The 23,053-nt window shown below is 25.0% G+C and overlaps 4 protein-coding genes and 1 non-coding gene across 5 annotated transcripts in view; 2 read left to right on the top strand and 3 right to left on the bottom strand.

Moving 5' to 3' along the window:
- The window catches only part of Phum_PHUM148130 (uncharacterized protein), a gene marked incomplete at both ends in the record, with an annotated part of 3,406 nt that extends 3,067 nt beyond the window's left edge, over window positions 1–339 (bottom strand). The window contains 2 exons of the mRNA XM_002424671.1: window positions 53–171; window positions 265–339. Coding sequence (XP_002424716.1) covers window positions 53–171; window positions 265–339 — 194 coding nt within the window. The remainder of the gene's footprint in view (window positions 1–52; window positions 172–264) is intronic.
- A 1,267-nt stretch (window positions 340–1,606) lies between these two features.
- On the bottom strand, window positions 1,607–2,371 carry Phum_PHUM148120 (uncharacterized protein; the record flags this gene model as incomplete). The annotated part of the gene is made up of 2 exons (XM_002424670.1): window positions 1,607–2,067; window positions 2,113–2,371. The coding sequence occupies 2 exons, from the start codon at window positions 2,369–2,371 to the stop codon at window positions 1,607–1,609; spliced, it is 720 nt and encodes a 239-aa protein (XP_002424715.1).
- Window positions 2,372–2,639: 268 nt separating this feature from the next.
- On the top strand, window positions 2,640–3,329 carry Phum_PHUM148110 (uncharacterized protein; the record flags this gene model as incomplete). The annotated part of the gene is made up of 2 exons (XM_002424669.1): window positions 2,640–2,715; window positions 3,004–3,329. The coding sequence occupies 2 exons, from the start codon at window positions 2,640–2,642 to the stop codon at window positions 3,327–3,329; spliced, it is 402 nt and encodes a 133-aa protein (XP_002424714.1).
- Window positions 3,330–3,647: 318 nt separating this feature from the next.
- Window positions 3,648–5,290, bottom strand: Phum_PHUM148100 (PCI domain-containing protein, putative; the record flags this gene model as incomplete). The annotated part of the gene is made up of 5 exons (XM_002424668.1): window positions 3,648–3,861; window positions 3,987–4,186; window positions 4,270–4,588; window positions 4,659–5,083; window positions 5,255–5,290. The coding sequence occupies 5 exons, from the start codon at window positions 5,288–5,290 to the stop codon at window positions 3,648–3,650; spliced, it is 1,194 nt and encodes a 397-aa protein (XP_002424713.1).
- A 4,711-nt stretch (window positions 5,291–10,001) lies between these two features.
- On the top strand, window positions 10,002–10,073 carry Phum_PHUM148090. The gene has a single exon. It is a non-coding gene; the product is annotated as a tRNA-His (tRNA).
- The last annotated feature ends 12,980 nt before the right edge of the window (window positions 10,074–23,053 follow it).

Genomic DNA, 23,053 nt, shown 5'->3' with positions numbered 1-23,053 from the left:
ATTTTTCTACAGAAAATTATTATTTTAATTACCTAAAACTAATCCGGTGGACTTGATTTCTTTAACATAATTAGAAGGAAACCAACCGGTTGTACCATTTAATGTTCCTTCCCACCATCCACCTTCTTCTTTTTGTGTTACCAATATAATGTCTCCTTTTTTAAAACATAACTTAACAATGCAAAAAGAAAAAGAAAAATTAAATCAATGGAAATTATTAACACAAAAAAAAATTAAATTTTCAATTATTATTATTATTATTACCTCGTCATTATTTTTTCCCTTAAACGAATAGACAGCTTGAACTGTTAATGTACTTTGTGAAGAAGATGAGGCCATTTATGTCCAACGTTATAACATTCTGCACAGAGTAAAATCGTTTGAAACAATTTAAAATTGTATTTTTTTTTTTTTTGATTATTTTGTTTTCTGCAAAAAATAATGTTTGCATTTATTTAAAATTAAATCATTCAACATAATAAATTTCATAAACTTTTTATTTAAATTCCTGTTTTTGTAATTATACGAAAAAGTAATTGAAAAATATTTCAAATCTGTAAAAATAATCATTTTTAAAAAATTTAACGGATTTGTGTCTGCACTTTGCTTACCTTTATTTATAATAATTTAATTACGCTTAAACGACAGTTAAATTGAATATTTTTTGTAACTTAAAATATATTAAATTAAAAAGCGAAAATATTTTAATAAGTTTTTAATAGGACTTTTTTTTTTTCGGAGCGCCACTTAAAAAAAATTAGGTTGGCACTACTGAATCCAAAAATTATTTTTGAACTAAATTTATTTTGTGACTTCCTGTCATAGAAACCAAAATTTAAGAAAAATCTTGGCAAGTTTAATTTTAGGATGATTGCCAATTTTAATGAATGGTTAACGGAAAAATATTCAAAATTTTATTTTAAATTAAATAAAAAAATTTAACTTGTGATAAAAATTTTGACATTTTACAAAAATAAAAAAAAAAAAAACTTTTACAAATAAGAAAAATTTTAACTCGGAAAATAGGAGTTAAAAAAAACTGACCTAAAAGTTGACCAAAAAGTTGAAAAAATAATAAAATAATTTCAATTGCAAACAGTTTATTTATGAAAACAAAACAATTTAAAGTTAATAAACTTTGTATTTTAAAATTTTTTTTGAATATTTTCAATATTTATAACAATGTAATAATATAATATTATAATACATATATATAGTACAATATTTTATGATTTGATGATACTGTCCAAGTTATTATTGAATTTTAGATAGTTTAATATTTATTCTTAAATGACTAAATTACACAATTGTTCAAAAAAATTATATAGCAAATTCAATATTTTAAGGTAACATTAAAAATTTGAATCTCGATAATTATTTATGATTGCATTAATGATAGAAATTTACTTAAACGATTAATTATAGAAATATATTAATATCAAAACTATATATCTAAAATTTGTTTTAAAATCTATGTAAAAGCATGCTTTAAAATATTAATAGTATTAATATTGTCTAGTAATTCATTCATAAAATGTCACAGGTAAAATTAGTTTAAAACATGTTGACACTTTTAGTGTGTTTAAACATATTGTATTTTTTAATTTTAATGATCTGAAAATTCATCATCATCACCACCCATGGCTTTCCAAAAAGCTTTTACAACCTCTTCTGCAGCTTTTTTCTTTTCAGCACCAGAATACGAAGAAACTCTTTCTTTTAAATCTGACAGTTGAGAAAATAACATAGAAAAGTCATTATCATTTTCTAAAATTTCCTCTAATGACCTTACTAATTCTAACTTTTCTCTGCCTAAATTATTATCTTGATGAAAAGAGTTCATAACTAAATTTGGCCATACATGAGCATTTAATGCTTGAATTATTCTCGGAATTCCTGTAATTTCAGGAAAATCATCTTCCAGTTCACTTTCTTCATCATCTATTATTGGTTCTAATTCGATCAGTTCAAAATTTTTATTAACACACCATTCCAAAGCATCTTTCTTGGTGCATGTTTCATTTGGAAAATTATTTGTAACCAATAATTTAATTTCCGGATCGTATTCTTCAATAAATGGCAAAAAAGTTTGAACTTTATCTAATGCATTACTTTGAGAACTATCAAAATGTAATACAACAGCTTGTACTCTTTCAGCAAATTGTTTGCTCATTAATTTCTTTTCAGGGAAAGAGCATAAATATACTTCCGCAGAGTAATATTTATTGTCGATAAGCCAAGAAAAAGCATATATATTTTCTTCGATGATGATTTTTTGAGGAAGTTCATCAACTTTCAAAACCGACTTTATTAATTCATCGGGATGAGTGTTTGAACAACTCATAAACAAAACCAGTGGTGTATCTGCCATGTTTGGTTTCGTTAAGTTAATATTTTGTAAATAATTAATATTAGTAAAGCGATTGATAAATTTTAATATATATTATGCCATATATATATATTATTAAATGAATTAAAACTCGTTCTTACTTATATTAAAAAAAAACCGTAAAAACACTCCGATAAATCAAATCAATAAGTAATCCGGTTTTCAGACATTTTTTTAACTAGACTTGACGTCCATTTTGTTTACGACAAGCCAAAGGAGAAAAAAATAAAAACAATTTTTTTGTGCAAAAATGTCCGGAGCTGTGGAGAGAATTCAAGTTTTGGATGCAATAGAAAAAGATATAATTACTTGCCTTCAAAGTGCAGGTTAGAATCCTTTTTCGTTGTGTTTATGACTCAAGTTACTATCACAAAACAAAGATTCGTGCCTCGGCCCATTGAACAAAGTTAATGACTCAATTTAATTTGATGCTGTTGGCGAAACTGAGGTTAAAAACATAAAATATTTTAATTTTTTGTTTTCTATGTAAAAATCCCTCATTAAAAAATATTATTTATATATTATGAAGTTTTATGCGTAACTATTGAATAAAATACATTTTTTTTCAATTCGGTATAATAAGTTTTAATTTTATTTTTTTGGATTTGTTTCAGGTCAAGCTTTGATAGAATTAAGCAAAGATAAATCTAGTTTAAAATTATCAGAAGGTCAAACCCATCAATTTTTAAAGACTCTTAATTTGGTAGAATCAAAATTGACCGAGCAAATTAATTATTTAACCCAGGTATCTACTGGGCAACCACATGAAGGTTCAGGTTATGCTTCACAAAAAGTACTTCAAATGGCCTGGCATAGATTAGAACATGCTAGGAGTCGCGTTAATGAATTAGAAAGAATTAAAAACAAACATTTGCAAAATATGGGGGTTGGTAGGCCTAGTGCAGCAGGTCCAGGTCAACCTTCTGTCAGCTCGTCATAAATTTAGCTAATTAATTACCTAAATAAATTTTTTTATACCTTTTGTATTTATTACTTATTAATTGAATGTTAACCGTTTAAGCTTAGATTAAATAATTATCTAATTATTTTGTATAAAAATAATTTTTAATAATTATAATATCAAAATAAACAATGAAATTTTTCATAATGCATTTCTGTTTATCATTCGCCACAAATTGAGTTGTGAAAGTATGAGTTCGAATAAAATTTTTGTAAACGAATATGTAAAAATTGGTAATTTAATTTATAAAAATGAAAACACAGTTTAGAGTCTCTTTGAACAATTAATAAAAGAAAATTATGAAATAGAACTAATTGTAGGGAATGGCATTAGTTTTGAAACAACTAATGTGTCATGCTGATAAGAAATGTATCCCTTTACTTTTCCTTCAAGAATCAAATTTGCTAATAAACACTCTGCTTCATCCCATGTAGCATCTTCAATTTTCATGGCTAAAAGTGCTTTTAGAAACATTTCAACTGGGATTTGATGAGAATTAACAATGTGATAACTGAAAAGCAAAAAAAAGTATAAATTTTCCTACCTAAAATTATTGTCGTATTAAATATCTTTATTTCCATTTTTTGAATTAAAATATTTCAAGTATATATGAAAAGGGTCTTTAAAAAAACTTACACTTTTTTAAATAAATTTCTGGTTGCTATTGTACTAAGTCTTTGCATTATTACATAAATATTATGTTGTATGAAAAATGAATGGTAGCGATCCATCACTTCATTAAATTTTTGTAAATTTCCCATTTTTACAGCTTCTACAACTTCCCAAAATTCAATTAAATTATATTTTTCCAGCAATGATTTTTTAGGCATGTATCCCTAGGTAAATAAAAAATTATTAAAAGTTGAAATTCAAATTTTAAAGAAATTTTATTAAAAAAACATGTTGCATATGCACTCACTAAAATCATTTTTACTGGCACTAAGTACAATAATATACTCCTTTTGTTTTTTGTAGAATTTTTATGGCATTTTAAAAAAGCAAATGACAAACATTCATTGGCAGTCCTAAAGTCACCATCAAACATTGCTTTTAAACCGGCAAAAAATTTATAAGTGATTATTTGAGCCAAAGCAAATTTATCTTTCAAATTACAAGAATCAATAGCTCTCATTAATGGCTTGCAAAGTTGATGTCTATTAATTTTAAAATAAACTTTAAACATTTGATTCACCAATGTTAACATTCCCCACTTTTTCGTATCTATTTCTGATGAACGACTGTAAAAATCGAATAAAATTTTAATAATTTTTTACATGAGGCAGAGAAATCATTAGTTAGTATACTTACTTGTCTGCTGCACAAATTCTAAAACATGCCATTAGTGATTTTGCTGTTTTTTCTAAACATTCTATAGGGTGCTTTTTATTATCTGCTTCTTTGTCTGCAGGAGATGCTAACAGTCTGAGTTCTAAGCATACTGTTTGCATTACCTTAAGCATCCAATTTTCCTCTCTTTGCGTTTGAAAAATTTTAACAAATGTTTGAGTCAATTCAAATTGATTTTCAAACGCGTCTAAAAAATTTTTATTTTCAAGAGAAGACAAACATTTTAAATGAAGAATCACTAACTCATCATAAGGGGAATCGAGAATGCGAGAAACGGTTGTTTCCATATTAGGCGGCCTTAATTTTTTACTAGATGCATGTGAATGCCGAAATGATAATAATGCGGCCAACAATTCACCCTGTTTATAAGTACATCCATCATCAACCTACAATAAAAATAGGAGATGAAACGTTTTGTGGAGTTTTCAAATTAAGCATAAACATAGGTGATGGTCTTTGATTTTTAAAAAATAATGTAAGACAAAATAAAAAATCATTCTTTTACATCTAAATTTTAAGTAGGCAATAAGAAAAAAGTATTTTAATAATAACATTACCAATTGTAAGTATTGTGTGAGGCCAATATCATTCATTTTCATAAAAATTTCATTTAAAAAAATTTTTGGTTAATATAAACACAAAGTTCTTAAATTATCCACCGTGAGCGCCACACGTCCTTTATAACCGCCATAACGTTAACAAAAAAAAATAAAAAATAAAAAGGTATTATTTAAAATTAAAATTATGCTCAATTTATTTAATTTAATTTTGTAATTAAATTTTATTATGTTTTAGAATATAAATTATCATTACAAATTATTAACATCGATTAATGTCTTCTGTAATAAAAATTATTTTATTACACACATTAGGAAAGTCATTCAAAATCTTACATTCAAACTGTCAAGACTCAACTCATTTCTTTGTTTCATTGGATTTTTTTTTTTAGTGTAAATTTTGTTTTTTATTTAATTTAAGTGAATTTTTATTTTATTTTATCAAATTAAAATGTTTTTACAGATCAGTTATGCTTTAGTTAAACAGGTAAATTTTTATTAAATTAAAAAATTTGTTTCAATCATTGTCAGATATTTTTTTCTAATGTAGAAGTTTTTCAATATAAAAAAATAAATGCTTTAAATTTATGTTATTAATAAAAATGTTACCCTTGGATGTGGATGTAAAAAAAAAAAAGTGAAGCTCACTAATTATTAATAAGGATTATAAGAATAAGAGTGATTAAAAAAACAAACCCTATTCAATTTTTAAAAATTATAGTTTGAAAATGTGGAAAATATGATTGAAATAGGTAAAATTTAAAAAAAAAAAAAACTCTTCGAAAACACTCTTTGTTATTCGAACTGTAATATAATTTAATTTTATAAACTTTACAATAAGTTATTATAAATACTGTTGCCTTTTTTTACATTATTTTATTAATAACATTTTAGATTCTGTATTAAATAAGAACTGAATTACAATTATATAATGAATCACAAATTTTAATTTTTCCGATTTTATAAAAGAAAACGAAAAAAAAATTTAAACCGAAAAAAAACTTTGTTAAAAAAAAAATTATTCGAAAAGTTTAAATGAAATAAAAATAATAACTAACTATAATAAATAAGTTTTATTAAAATAAGTTTACTTGTTAATTATTATTTGTAATTTAAAATTTTATAAATTTTTTTAATTTACTTAATTTTAAATTTATTTTTATAAATTTTTTCCCATGTCATTTCCTACTGAAGAAAAAAACAATTGAAAATATTGTAATTTATTTATATATGTGTGTAAGAAAAAAAAAATTTTTAATTCAATTTTTTTTTGGAATTTTAAGTGCCTGAATAATAAAAAATTATTAAAATAAAGGATCCCATATCAGGTTTTAAATAAATTAACAGCAGTGAACGTGATAAACCAGTTTTTTGCCTATAAACAATAAAATTTTTTATATATATATAATATCAAAAACATTAATAATCATGAATATATTTTTTTAAAAATATTATTACAGGCGCCAGGTATAAAATGAACGACTATAATGTTTACCAAAACGAAACATTTATTAAGTAAAATAGAGCGCAAGTTAATAATACATAAATTTTTTTATTTTATTTATTTTTTTAAATTTTACAAAACGGTTAAAACCAAAACATTTTAATAACTAAAAACAGTTTTTTTAGTTCTTGTTTATTTCATAGATGTCTCTTACATTCACATTTAATTTCAAAAAAATTATTTTAGTTGTAAAAAATACCGCTAGAGTGCAAAAGTATTGATTTTTCTTTTTTTTTAAGAAACAAGTTAAGATAATAATTTTATTATAAATCGATAAAAAAATATTATTTTATTTTTCATTTTAAATATTCTTCTCGTGTTGTTTTTTTCCCTTAAACTAATAATTTATATTGGGGGAAAACAAACAAATTTACTACAATCGAATAAATTACAAAATGTTGTAATATTAAATTAAAAAAAAAAAAAAAAACAAAATAACTAAAATTAATATGACGTCACAAACCCTTAGTTAAAAAAAAAAAACATGTAAAAATTTCCCAGAAAAAAAAAAAAGGAAAAATTTAATATTATTTATGAATATAAAGTTACTAAATATAAATCTAACGGCAAATTAAAGATAAATTTATTGATAATAGTTCGTTGAGGTCATTTTAAATTATTTTTCATTGATGTTGTAAAAAAAAAAAAAAACACAAAAATGTTATCAAGTTCGAAAAAAAAACATAATTGATAAAAAAATTAGGAAAAACGATAATTTCTATTTGCAGTCTTTCATTTTAAAATTTTTCCAAAATAAAAAGAAAAGGAAAGGAAACAATAAAAGATTGTTAAAAAAAAAAATTTTCCTAAACAAAACGTGAAAGGGCAAATAAAAATGAAAAAAAGAATTTTGTAAAGTTTTTAATGTCGACGTAGAAGATAACATCACGTTGTTCGTGTTTTTTTCTCCCAATTTTTTATTATAAAAAAAAGAAAAGAAAAAAAGCGCCTGAACAAAAAAGAAAAACTAAAAATTAAAAATTTGTTCAGTCTAATTTTCTACATTGGAGCCATATTGGCAATTTTTAAATTATGCAAAACTAATGACCCTTGAAATTATCGATATTTTCTGTTTAATCAAAGTCAATTTGACTAAATCATTTTTAGTCATAATCGAAATTAAAAAAAAATTTAAAGAAACGTTGTTCATACGTTCAAAATTTTTCTCCAGTAACGAATTATCCAGTAAAAGGTGTAATAATAATAATAAAACAAAAAAATTTAATTTTTTTTTTCTCTTCTCTTATCATTCGTGTGTGACCGAATAATTTTAAAATTTTTTGATTCGCTCAAATTCGACTTGGCTTCCATGAAATTTTTTTCCCAAAAATTTAATTCCCCTCGAAATAAAAAAAAAAAAAAACCGTTTTTATTTAAATTTTTTTTTTTTTAAAAACTTAACCGGTCATTAAATTCTGGAGAAAAAGAAGGAGGAGCTGGAAAAAAAAAATTTTTTTTTTAGTTTTAGAGAAAACTAAAACGTTTAATGCCGGAATAATTACCAAAACTAAAAAAAAAAAAAAAATCGTTACGATTTCACACCGATACGAATAATATATATATGAATGTGGTAGCAAAATTTCTAGAACTTTCAAGAGGTCATTTAATTTAAAAATTGATACTATTTATAATTCTTGTTTTTTTTTTATTTCCAGATTAAAAAGAATTCGTGAAAATTTTCCACCAATAATATTTTCCAATGCTGCATTATTGGTAAGTCTAAAGTAATTACAATTAATTTTTTCTTATTTATTAACTTATTAAAAAAAAAATAATTTTTAACACAAACACACACATCAAACTTAACAATAGTAAAAAACTAGAAGAAGAGAGACAGAGAGAGAGAGAGAGAGATATTAAAAAAAAAAAAGATCTAACAATTTTACAAACGATAAGCTTCCACATTGGAACGAATCTCAACGCGTGATTTAAAACGGGGTAAAAAAAAAAAAAATCCCCGAAAAAAAAAAAAATTTTTTTTTTTTAAATTCGTTTTCCCCCTACTCCACTCTTCCTCCTCCCCTTTTCCTCCCCCCTCGCCACGTTTTTCATTCGTGGAAAAAAAAAAAAAAATCCTTCGGGCACAAAAAAAAAAAAAAAAGATTTTCCTCATTTAATGATACCCATTCGTCAAGATTACTTCAATTGTTTTGAAATTATCAATTGCTGTCACGTGCCAGCAGGCTAAAGCCTTTTTTTTTTATTTTTTTACAGTCAGATATCAATTTGAATTTAAAACGCGCATCTTTTCATTTAAAACGATTCGATTCGGAGAGGAAACGGAAAAAGGAAAATAATAAAACATGGATCCCCCTTTCCTAAATTTTTTTTTTTTTTTTTTTTAAATTTTACTTATTTTTCAACAATTTTTTTTTTCCTAACACATCTCTCTCTCTCTCTCCCCCTTTCTCTTTCTCTCTCTCTTGTAATTATGTTCGGACGTAAATAAAATATTTCCATTGTAAAAATTTTCTTTTTTTCCACCATTCTACACAATTTTCCCAATCCAATGACACGTGATTAATTTAAATTATTTTTCTTTTATTTTTAAATAACTTTTTCACCGAAATAATGATAATAATAATTCGGAAGCACATTCGCGAATGATAAAATTATATTTTCTTAACGATCAATCAATCAATCACGGAAAAATTTAAATTTTAAAACTCTATTGAAAATATTTACTTATCGGAAATAATAAAAATAACCTACGTTTTCTTACCTATTATTATTATTATCGTTATTTAAATGAGTTTTGAGTTAATTGTAAATCACATTTAAAAAAAAAAAAAACAATATGGCGACGGAAACGATTTTAAAAATTTCGATTTGTTTAAACATAAATCAATCATTATCACCGCCGTTATCGTATTTATTTCGAGGCCTTTTTAATTTTTTTTTTTTTTTTTTACAATAATGCGTACGCGATTAAATGGAATTATATTAAGAAAATAATAATGATAATAATAATAATAATAATAATTTATTACCGAAAAGATTTATAGATCGACGAAACTTTTGAGTCAATTAAAATTTATTGTTTTTATCATTTAAAATATTACTCGGACATGTTGATAATAATATTCGTTCCCATTGCAACAAGTATTTATATACGAATGAGAGAGAGAGAGAGAAAATTTGTTTTTATACATGGTAGAGGGGATAAAAACCGTTAAAAATTCTTGTTTTCCTTTCTCTCTCTAACTGCTCTAGATTATAACAATTTCATAAGTAAAAGTGTCAGCCGTGATCGTCTAGTGGTTAGGACATTGCGTTGTGGCCGCAATAACCCAGGTTCGAATCCTGGTCACGGCATTTTTTTTTCCCGTCCCCTCCCCCTTAATTTAAATTTTTAAAAAAGGAAAAAATTTATCGGTTAGGGGTGGGGTGGAAGGGGTTGATGGTAATCATACGATTTCATTTAATTAAACTATTTAATGTATACACATAAACATTTTTTAAATATTTTTTCTTTTCTTTTCTTTTCTTACCCGGGGGAGTAGTCAAAAATAGTTTCCGGTTTTGTTTGCTCGCATATATTTTAAATACATATTTTTAAACAACAACAACAACAACAACCGAAAAAAGAAAAAAATATTTAAGAGTTAATATTAAACCACACAATAAATTAAATTAGATGGAAAAAAAAAAAAAAAATCGGAAATCCGCCTTCTTCGTCGGCATCGGTTTAAATTAAAACCTTCGATGCCATCATTACCATCATTACAGATCATCAACACCACAATTTTTTGAATTATTTGAAGGTGTTCATTTTTTTTTTCTTCTTCTTCTTCTTCGGTACCAGGTTGGAAATTTTCGGTGGCCGTATCGTTACGACGTTTTAAAAAAAAAAAAAAAAAAATTGTCGATTAAATCGTATTTCTGCTTCCACGATGTTGTCGCAGTCACATATAATGACAGTGTATTACACGAACGTTAAATTTTTTTTTTTTCAATTCCCTTCGACACATAATAATAATAATTATTTAAATTTATTTTGCAAAAAAAAAAACGAATTTTAATTCATTGAATTTTTCAATTAAAAAAAAAAAAATAAACGCCATATTAAATTTTTTATTGTTTTCCAACCGACAGTTTTTAAAAAATTTATTTTAAAAAAAAACCAAGATGGCAAGCAATATTGCATTCGATTATTATTATTATTTTTGTTTATAATTTTTTTTTGATTCGAGATAATACCCGGGAGCAATACAAGTATTGAAGTAAGGTGTTAATTGCGAGGTAGATTCTTTTCCTTGAAAATTTTACCGCAATTACAATTTTCTTGCATATGGAATCATGGGATACCATGTTTGTCGGTTGTTTCTACTCTGTAATTGAATTTTCCCTCACCTTCCCCTCCGTCTCTCCCTACCCCACCCTTCTCACTTCTTCCTCTTTTTTTTCTTTCCCTTCACACGTGGAAAATGTGTTATGGTTATTATAACCTTTGTAATTTTTTTTTTTTTTTATGTTAAATTGATTCTAAGAATCGATTTTTCGTTTTTTTATTTTCTTCATTACCTCTTGTAAGTTATAATAATTAAACGAACGTATTTGCAAAAATTTAATTTATTTCATACTAAAATTTCATTTATTTAAAAAAAAAAAAATTGATAAGATTTAATAATAATAATCCGTTAAATTCAAATAATTAATTTAAAAATAAATAATAATAATAATAAATTAGTAAATCAATACTTGAAAAAATTTAAATTTTTTTTTTTCTATTAGATAATATATAAAGAAATCAAATCTTCAGTTTTATGTATATATGTAAATTTGTGTTTAACATTTATTTAATGTTTACATTAAAAAGCCGCCAAAAAAAAACGTTTTACGAAAAAATTAACCCCCCTTTTGTAATTAAAATTACAGACAGGACGGGGATTAAAAAAAAAAAAAAAAAAGCGGCGATCAATAAATTTGAAAAAAGACAATTTATCAAAAAAAAAAAAAAAAATCGTTTTGTATTGTAATCACTTAGAGAGGTAATAACAGGGCGCGATATACCGCTTGAAGTTTGATGCCCACTCGTTTTTTTTTTTTTTTTTTTTTCATAATACCTACAGGGTAAAACCAGGTTTTGATCTCGGATTTCTTACTCATCAATACTTTCTTTATTATCGTTAAAAAAAAATTTTACAGGGCGGTAATCGTCGAATCTTTTTTTTTTTTTTTACGGACCGTAATTTTTATTTATTGAAAAAAAAAAAGTTTTTTTTACCTGTTGATAAAAAAAAAAAAACCTAATAAGACAAATGGTTAAAAATTATTTGATAAAATTTCGTCGTAAAAGATTTATATACACCTCCTACCACTTATACCTCCTACCTCCATACTGTGAATTTCGGGTTATAATCTCCTTATTATTTTGGATTCGTACAAAAATTAATTAATTAATAATTAGTTTAAAATAAAATTTTATTATTATTTTATGAATATTAAAACAAAAATAAAAAAATCATACGAAATCATTTTAAAAATGATCGAAAAAAATTTTTTTTTTCCAGTTACAGTGTGGATGATGTTGTGTGTAACGTGACCTCCTGCTGATTTTTTTTTTTTAACTTTACCTCTCTCCATTTATTATTTCCTTTTTCACTAGAATTATTATTGAACTTATTAATGAAAAACTTTTTTGGTAGATTTTAAAATAACTCAAACATTAATTTAACCATTAGAATAAGATACTAAAAAAAATTTTGGGGATGGCTGGTAATTCAGGTGGGAAAAATATTAATTGGCGCCTGGATAAGTTGTTATGATAAAGTTCAAAGATCGCATGCACCCTAATTCATCATTAAACTTCTCCAAAAAAATGTTTATACACACACAGATCCAATACAAAATTAACTTTTTGTTACCTTTTTTCATTATTATTATTATTATTCATTAAGTTATCGGATTCGTAACTTTTTTTTTTTTACTGTAATTAACTACAGTTCAATCATTTAGTTTTGATTGGATATATACGTATAGATCCCTCATTGAAATTAATTTTAAAATATAATTATTATTATTATTAGTTTTTTTTCCTATTACGTTCGTTTTAAATTGTTTAAAGGGAGTGATGAAGGGAAGGGGGGAAGAGGGAGTTTTGTCGGATAAAAAAATAAATAAACAAAGGATCGTAATTATAATTTTAAAAAAATTATTATTTTTTCTTATTGAATCAAGAATAAATTTTTACTTTGTGTATTTATACATAACGTAAACTCCACACTGGAGTTTTGAATTTTTTATTTAGAATTTACTGGAGAAAATTGAACGAAACGACAGAAAAGTAATGAAATGAAAGTTTAAAAAAAAATAATTTTTCATTATCGTAATTAATAATAATAATAAAAAAAAAAAACATTTCCGACATTTAATAAACATATTTTTTAAAAAAAAGAGGGGGGCTCCAGGCTGGAAAAAAATTTTTTTAAAAATGAATATTATTGTTTTTTAATTGTCTAATAATAATTTTTGCTTTTTAATTTTTTCGTGTAATTTTTAACGTCTTTGGAACGAACGTTCTCATAATTAAATCAGTTAAAACCTGAAGAAAAAAAAATTTCAGGCACATCGCGTCGCAACTACAAAAAAAAAAAAATTCAAATATAAATAAATAAAAGAAAGAAAGGTATTATTAAATTAGAAAGAAATTTTTTAAAACAACTTTTTTTCTTTTTTTGGGGGGGGAGGGAGAGGCGGGAAACGATTATTTTTTTACAAAAAAAAAATTTTTTTTTTTTTTAAAGTGAAATGGCGGAGGTAGTGTAAAAGAAAGAAAAAAAAATTTTTTTTTAAAATGAATTCAAAATGATTGGTTTTTCTTTAAACACGAAGGACCGATACAGGTACATATATATTCACGGTTCGAATTAACCTCATTTGAATTATATAGTTTTTTTTTTTTTTTGTATAAAAAACTCGGGGATTTAAAATTTATAGCCTAGAAATAAAAAAAGAAATATTCAATTTAAAGTTAACACTGACGTCGGTAGTAGCCTTAATTAAAGACTTGCGAACACGGTGATGAATTAGTTTGCCGCTAATGACTTGCTTCTCTCAATGAATACGTTATTTATTTTCTTTTAATCCGTTGCCAATTTTCTTTTTTTTTTCCTTTTTCTTTGCATTTTCTTTCACGATTTTTTTCTTTTTTGTTTAATACCATCTTGTAATAATAATAATAATAATAAAATAAAAATGGAAAAAAATTTGATTTTCGTTTCGTTTTTTATTAAATGGCAACGATACGATTTGATGCCACGTCAACGATACGATTTTTTTAAAACGTATGAACTAGTTACACGTTTTGCTCCACCTCTTCTTCCTTCTTACCTTTTTCTTATTTTGCCGTCTGCGATCGATCAATTTTATGCGATGGTACGAAAGTTATTTTCTCTCCGCCATCTTTCTGCGGTTTAATAAAGCAATCATAAATTTTTTTTCTTTGGAATGTCGGCATTTTTCTTTCGGCGAAGAGGTCAAACATTAGTAGTACACATTTCCATCCATCGGTTAGTCATATATTAAATAACCGATTCACACAGTGTGCGCGTTTACTCTATGACGTTAACGTTAATCGTTACGATGGCAAAATTCGACGCCATTTTTTTTTTTTTTTGCAAATTCACACCTCCACCCTCGCGATACGTGATAACTTTATTAATATACATAACCATCATATGCCTACGCATTTGTCGGAAAATTTCCGTTAAACGCTCCTAATGCATTCCAATAAAAAAAAAAAAAAACAATAAAATGTCATTTGAACGTTTTTCGAATTTTATTTTAATATAAAATTATCATCGTCTATTTCCACCATTTTTATTTTTATAACAATAACAAATTTTATACTTTTAACGAGATGCTAAAAGGTTTACCTCATAATAAAAAAAAAAAAAATGACGTCATTATATAAAATTTACAATAAATTTTTAACCAATAAAATTAATTATTAAAAAATAAATAACTTTTATCATCGTTATCATCATCATTATCATTATTATTAACGTTTAAAAGGTTTCGTGATGATTTCGATACAATAAAATTTGTGTTTAATGCCTGAACGTTTTTAAATCGAAAATTTTTTTTTTACGAAAATAAGTTTAAATTTTTTTTTCCCTATTTTCATCCCTTATTTCTTTCGGAAGATGAATTTTTTTTGTTGTCTTCTGCTATAAATCAATATTTAGCAGTAGGTTTTTTAATTGGTTTTTAAAACCTTTTTCGAAATATTTTTTTTTTGTAATAATCGTTGATAAATTTTTTACTTTTATAATTTTTGTAAAATTTTTTTTATAATGAAGTTTTTCGGGGGTTCCCTCATCGGAAAAAATAAAAAAAAATTGATTCTGAACAAATGAAAACATTATTTAAAGCTTTTTCTCAAGTACGGGTACGAAAAAAAAAATTTAAAAATGGCGTCGAATTATTTTTTGAAATTTTTAATGTTTTTGTTACAAAAAATTTGTTTTAAACGTAAATTTTATAATTCGGGAATAATGTCAATCATGAGGAAAACTAAAAATTGTGCTGTTCCCTCCTCCTTCTCCCCATTTCCCCTCCCTAACCTATTTTAAAAAGTCGGAAAAATTATAAAAATTAAAGAGAGATCATCACTGTCTTCAGACATTTAAATAGTAAATATTTTTTCTTTTCGAAAATTCACGTAAAAATTATTTTTATTCGAATTCATTGTGTTTATTATGGGCGTTTGTAATATTTTTTTTTTTGTTGTGATTTATTCCGGCAACGAGTCAAAGGTTTAACTAGTATCAGAGAATCTGATTAATATCAATGGTGATTTTATTGTTGAAGCATCGTGAGATCTCACGAATGGGGAGGATCCACATTAAAAAAAATTTTTTTTTTTTTTTACAAAATCGATTCGACCGGAAAGAAACAAAAAAAAAAAAAAAAAAACAAAAAATACCGCTTTGTTTTATCAGTTATTATTATTATTATTATTATTATTATTATTATTATTATTAAATTTTTAATAAAAAGAAATGTGATTTAAAAAAAAAAAACTACACGCACGCACGCACGCACACGCACAGCCAAAATTTTAATTTTAAACATGACGTTTACGTCAGAAAACTAAAATAATTAAATATTAATTATAAACTTGGTTACGTGAGGTGTCAAATCCATCAACAACAACAACAACAACCACAAAGTTTAATTGAAATTTGATTTTTTCGTAAAAAAAAAAAATTTTTAACATAAACTGCAAAAGATGAAAAATAATAATAATAATAAAACTGACGGTGAGGGATCGTGTGTGTGATAAATAAAAATAATCTTAGTGGTATGTTCTCATTTAAAGAAGAGTTGTTTGTGAAGCTCAGGAATCTGTGTCTCGCAATGGGGGGCTATTAGAAGCCTTCATGGGGGTGCTTGAGATTGATGAAAAGGGCATGGCCCTTATATTCGAAACGGTGGGATCCTGTAAATATTTGAAATATACAAAAAACAATACTCGTAGTTTTTCTCTCTCTCTCTCTCTCTTTAAAAGCTAATAATATTCGACGAAATTGTCATTTTTTTTTTTCATGAACGGTAGCTTGAATTTTTTTTTTTTTACTTTATTTTTCCTCACCACAACATTAAAATTTAAAAATAATCCGTTAATGATTCCCAAAATAATTGTTTAAGGGGGGGAGGGGAGGGGAAAACTCAAAAGTTTTTCTTTTGTCGACAGGTAATAATAATAAAAAATAAATATTATTTATTTGCAAATCAATCAAAAAAAAAAAAAAAAACGAAAAAGAAACAAAAAGGAAAGCGACGACTGACATTTCATATAAAAGATAGTGTTAGAGTGAGAGAGAGACACACCCCCAAAAACTTCTTTGCTTTATACCGCCGCTATGTTTTCTTCTTGTTTTTATCTTATATCCTTCCCCCCCCCCAAAAAAAAAAACCGTAATGAATTATTTTCTAGTTCAAATTTACACCTTTCTAATGGTTTCCACACTGAATTTTATTAAAAAAAAAAAAAAAAGGTTTATAATTTCTTTTTTTTTTGTTTTATATATATCTCTCTCTCTCTCTTTCTTTTTTCTATTCCTTGAGGGGATTTTTAATCATTTTAAGTGAATTATTGGTCAGGATTACGTTTAGATTTTTTTTTTTAAATAAAATTTATTGTTAATGTTTTTCGTTCAATTTAATAATGAAGGTTTTCAAAAAAAAAAACAAAACAAAACAGGTTGCGTCGTGTCATTAGATATAGAAAAAAAATGATACGTTATATTTAAACGACATATTTTGATCTTATTTAAAACTTTTGTGTGTGCGTGCGTGTGCGTGTGCGTGTGCTTGTTTATTATTAATAAAAATTCTAATAAATTAAAAAAAAAGAAAAAAATTTTTATTTAATTGTTGACGGTCGTCACATATTTTTTTTTTTTATCTCGATTACTATTATCTGTTGCCACGTCGAGCACGCGTATACGTGGGAGTATTTGACGACTAAAGTTTTTTTGTGAAGAGGTTAAAACACGTTTTACTATATAAATTTATTTAAATTTTTGCGCGGGAAATTAGAAAAAAAATAAACCGGATGTGATTTCGTCGTCGTCGTTGTAATTTTATTTACGTGATTTGTTTTTTTTGTTTTATTTTTTTTTGCGTGTTGAGATATTGATAAAAATCAAATAAAATTGAAAAAAGAAAAAAGAAAAAAAATGATTGAAAAATGAAAATGAAAAAAAAAAAAAAAAAAAAAAAAATAGAAAAAGAAAAAATAAGAGAAAAATCACAGGTGCTTCTTATACAATATTGAGAATCTTATAAAAAAAAAATATATAGCAGGTGTTATAACGTTCATATTTTAAATAAGAAAATAAAAATATTGAAATAAGGTATTTTTTTTTTTTTTTTTATTTTTCAATTTTTATTATATTGTTTTACATTTTTTTTTTTTTTAAACCTTTCGAATGTTAAAGAAAAAAGAAAAATAATATTTTTGTGACCTAAAAAATAATAATATTTTCTTTCGTGATTTTTTTAAGTAATAAAAAACAGGAAACATGCAAAATATTTTCATACGTACATCAAAATTATTATTATTATTAACTAACGTAATTTTTTAAATAAATAAACTAACCACGTGATGGCGAATTCAAATACAAAACGTTAACGAAAGAATCGGAGAAAAAATGGCGGAAAATTCACTTCGATATTAATAAAGAACAAAATTTCCTCCCGTTTTTAAAATAATAATAATCATAATAATATCGAAAATATAAAAAATTATACTTTGTCATCTTTTCTTTTTTTTTTATTAATCGTCTCCTCTTCCCCCCCCCACTCACCCCCGAAAATATAAAAAAAATGATGATGATGTCGACAACAAACCCTTAAAAAAAAGAAAAAAAAATTTTCAAATTCTGTTGAAAATTTAACGATGGGCATTTAATCAAATGCGGTCGTATAACGTCACGGGTTTAATATTAATAAACATAATAATAATAATAATGATGATGATGATAATAAAAGATGCACGAAAGTTTTTTTTTTTAGTTTGAAGAAAATTTGATGGATTTAGATAAACATCAACTACCAAAGAAAAAAAGTTGGAAAAAAAAAATTTTTTTTTTTTATTTAATTTTTGACGTAGATGATCTTTTTGAATTATTTCTTTGTATAACATTAAAAAAAAAAAAAAACGGAAGGTTAAGTTGGTATACCTTTATTGGTGATTGTCGGTACCCTTCCCCAACCCCCTCCCCCACTTTATTGGTTAAAATTTTTTTTTATTGTGATTGCAGATGGTTGGTCCAATTATATTTATTTTTAATTGCCCCCCTTCACGACGGTTACAACAAAAAAAAGTCGTAAAAAAATTATTATCATTATTATTATTATTATTATTATTATTATTATTATAAATTCATAAACTATAAAAAAAAATTTTTATATGTCGTCTATTTTATAGAAATTATTAAAATTTTTTTTTTTATAAAACGTTAATAAAAGATTAATTAATAATAATAATTTTTTAATGTTTACGGAAATTTTTTTTTTTTGTTTTTCCACCGAAATTTAATATTATTATTATTAATATTATTATTATCATCATCATAAATATTTATATAAACATAAAAAAAAAAATTTATTGTTTTAAACCGTTACCGGTTATTCGTAAAAAAAATTTAATTATTTCCGGTTTGTTAAAAATTTTTTTTTTTTTAAATATGGAAACTGTCACAATAAACAATAAGCCGTTTTTTTTTTTTTAAAATATTTTTTTACGGTAATCTGTCTGGTCGTTAAAAATTATTATTATTATTATTATTATTATTATTATTATTATCCACCATTAAACACGACAAGGCTACTTGTCGGAGTTTTTAAGTATTTATCCGAGGTTTCTACCCGATTCCTTAGGGACAAATACTCGAATTTCGGTGGTGCCACTTATTATAAGATAGCACCACATCAATTCTTGAAGGTCTTCCTGAGTCCGTCTTTTTCGACGGGAACGATTTGTCTCCTGAACTGGGCTCCGGTGACTAACATCTTTGGAGTGGCCAGGGTCAGAAGCAGTGAAATTCACGTTCTCGTCGAGCTGCCTCAGGTCGACAGTAGAACAAGATTTGTTTTTTGGTTCTTACTTTGTCTTGTTCTCATTTTTTTTTTTTTTTTTTTTTTTTTTTTTGCCCTTTTAAGCCAACAGCACGTGGCGTTCTCAGACGGTCACCCATCCAAGTTTGCACCACGCCCGATGCTGCTTAACTTCGGTGATCGTACGGGAACCGGGGTGACCAGCACGCTATGGCCGTTGGCTTATTATTATTATTATTATCATTATTATTATTTTTTTTTCGGCGTTACGACCTGTAAACTGGATCTATAAAGTTAATTTTTTTTTAACTCGCTGCCATTTTTTGATTTTTTTTTTGTCTCGTGATTATTTTCATCGAAATGATGATGAAAAGTTTTTTTGGTAAAGAGCAGACAAAAAACAAAAACAAAAAAAAATGGAGGGATGCGATTATTATTATTATTAATTTATTAACGACAAATTTCGTGCGAGTAAGGAGTTTATGCGTTTTCTTCGGTTGGTGTGTTCATTTTCCCAAGTTTTCAAGCATTTCCGGTCTGGATATTTTCCGCCACAAGTCCTACGCCATCTAAAATTTAACGGATTCTTATTAACATAAACCAGAACAAAAAAAATCTGCATCTATCATTATTATTATTATTATTATTATTATTATTTATTTATTTTTTAAAAAAAAAGAACGAAATTTATCAAAATGATGTAAATAAATCGTTTTTTTTTTTTTTTTTTAAATATAAATAATCAGAAGCCACACACTTTTGTTGTTGTTGTTGTTGTTAAAAGAAGAAAACAAGGTGACAACTCACATTTCAGGTACAAGAAGAATCTCGTGTGACAAATAACTAAAATCCTCCTCACTAATACTCGTTTCCACATTTATTTTAACGATTTTTTTTTTAAAAAAAAGATTTAAAACCTTATATTTTTCAGTCGTATTATAAACACATGATTTTTTTTTTTTTTTACATAATTTTATGTATCGATGGAAGAATAAGTTTTAGACGACGAGAGAATGAACCTTAAATAATAATAATAATAATAATAATAATAAATATTTTTTTTACGTTTTAAACGAAGATTTAATATAGAAAAAAATATTTTATTAACTGTTATACGAAAACGTAGGATTTTTTTGTGTTTTGATTTTTAAAAAAACCGTTCGAGTTAACGTGAAAAATAATAATGATGATAATAATAATAATAATAATAAAGAGAAAATTACGATTTCGAAAGCGGAAAATTTTTTTTTTCGATGCGAAAGAAAATGAAGGAAGGAAGAGTTGGGGGAAAAAAAAATTCTTCTTCTTCTTTAAATTCTTTTTTTTTAAAATTAAATAATAATAATAATAAAAAACTCTAAAAAAGAGAGAGAGAGAGAGACGATAATCGTTAATTTACGAATGAATGAGATGATATAAGAAAAGGATGTTCTTGTGTTGTTGGTGATGGTGATGGTGGATCCTTTTTTTTTTTTTTTTAAACCTCCAGGAGGTTGTCACACCTGCAATCATTAGTTTTTCTTATTATTATTATTTATTATTTGTCACCATTTTATTTGTTTATAACAACAATTCATTCAAATTTTCATTTACATATGAATAAAAAGAATTTTTTTTTTTTTTTAAATAAATTTATATCCTAAGATGAAATTCTTTTTTTTTTTTGAGTAAGTGGCAAATGTATAATTTTCACGCGGATTTCTTCATAGTATTTTATATTATTTTATGTTTTTTTTTTTTTGACGGCCATTTTGAATAAAAAAATTTGTCACCTCTTTTAGTCTCCTTCTTCCCTTTCTATTCATTTATTTTAAAAATTATTTAACCGGTCGTAATTTATTTATTATTATTTTTTTTTTATGTTTTATTAGTGTTAAAAGAATTTTGTTATTTGAAGAAACCCGTGAAGAATCTCTCGTGTTAACCAGTTAATACTATTATTATTATTATTATTATTTTTTTTTTTTCGATTAGATTTTATTATTATTATTATTATTTTAAATCAACATATTTTTACGATTTGTTTTTTAGTATTATTATTTTTATTATTATTATTATTGTTATATACACTTAAAATTATCCATTACGTAATTTATTCCTTTCGTTTAAATAATAATAATAATAATATATAACGGACATGTTTTCATCGTTGATTTTTTTTTAATTTTCAAATTTAAAAATATAAATCGTTCTGGAATATTCTACGATAAAAATATTTAACGTAAAAATACGAGTAGTAGATGTAGTGAGTGAGTGAATGAATGAAAAAAAAAATGGCACCGGAAGGGGGGCTAGGAGGAGAGAGAGAAGGGGGAAGGGAAAATGGTGTTTATGTTTACTAATAAAATTTCTCACATTTGAATTTGCTCACGTTAATAAATACGAAACGAAATGTACAGTAGCAGTAACATTCCAAAGACATGTTTTTTACCTTTTCGTGGCAGTAGTAATTGGCTACACTTATCACTTTTAAAAGAGAGACCCCCACGGTTTAAACTAATTGAAATTCAAAATGTACGTTTTCTTCTTCTATGGAAATACATATTTTTTTTTTTTTTAAATTCTTTCATTCATTTTAAAAATTTTCTACTACTAAATTTATACTTTTTACGTTTTCGAATCCATTTTCTAATAATTATTATTATTATTTAACACATTTTCTTTCATTAAAAATGAAAAAAAAAAAAATGGCTTCAGTTTTCAATTTTTTTTTTATAATTTATGTAACGGATACGAAAACCATAAAAAAAAATATTTCGAATAATAATAATAATAATAGAATTTTTTTAAAATTCATTATATTGAAAAATAAAAATAAAAAAAACTTTACGTCGTCTGCTTTTTCGAATTTAAATCTTCAATATTTTTCTAATCTCTATCATTCATTTAGTTTTTTAATGCCTCTTTTTTGGAAAACCGGGGAAAAAAAAAATTTAAATATTTCCGCGAACCGTCGGTCATGGTTTTTGTCAGTGGCGTAGGTGGGTGTTCTTTTATAATGCCAAAGACAAATCGGCACCAATTTCGTGTCGTGTCAGATGAATAAATTTATAGGACTGAGGTTACATTTTTTTTTTTTTCATTCATATTTAAAAATTTCATTTATTTTGTTTGTGTGTGTGCGTGCGTGTGTTAAACTCGCGAATAAACTCTAATGACACGTTAAAAAAATAATTTTTCAATTTCGTCGTACTTTACAAACGCGTGGCTCACGCCATGCGATTTTTGTTTTAAAAAAAAATTTCATCGAATTTTTTTTATTTTTCATACCCTCGTAGTCGTATATATAAACAATAGACAATCATCATTTCATTTTTTTTTTGGCAGTTCGTGACCTTTAAAGGTTGGCGCCACTTTTTTTTTTTTTTTTTACATAAGATAATTAATCTTTCGAAAAAGAAAAAAAAGAAAACATTAACGCCATATTCAATCGTTCGGTTAAACAAAAAATTATTTTTATTACTGACTAGAAAAAAAAAAATCCTTTTAATCGTCGCGTTATCACTTTTTATCAATTAGATAAGAATTTTGTGTGTGTATGTGCGCGAAAATTTGATGAAATAAGAAAAAAAAATGTTGAATTCAAAACACGATGAAAATAAAAAAAAAAAGATTGATTATGGTCACCTTAATGGTCAACATAATAATAATTATTTAAACCTTTCCACAAGTTTATGTTTTGTAAAAAAAAAAACGACGACAATCATTCTTCGCATATTTATCAT

The sequence above is a fragment of the Pediculus humanus genome, genomic scaffold (genome assembly GCF_000006295.1).
Source record: "Pediculus humanus corporis 1103172107488 genomic scaffold, whole genome shotgun sequence".
Classification (NCBI taxonomy): Eukaryota; Metazoa; Arthropoda; class Insecta; order Psocodea; family Pediculidae; genus Pediculus; species Pediculus humanus.
Note: the sequence above shows the minus strand (reverse complement) of the source record. Positions and strands in the feature narration are given on the sequence as shown.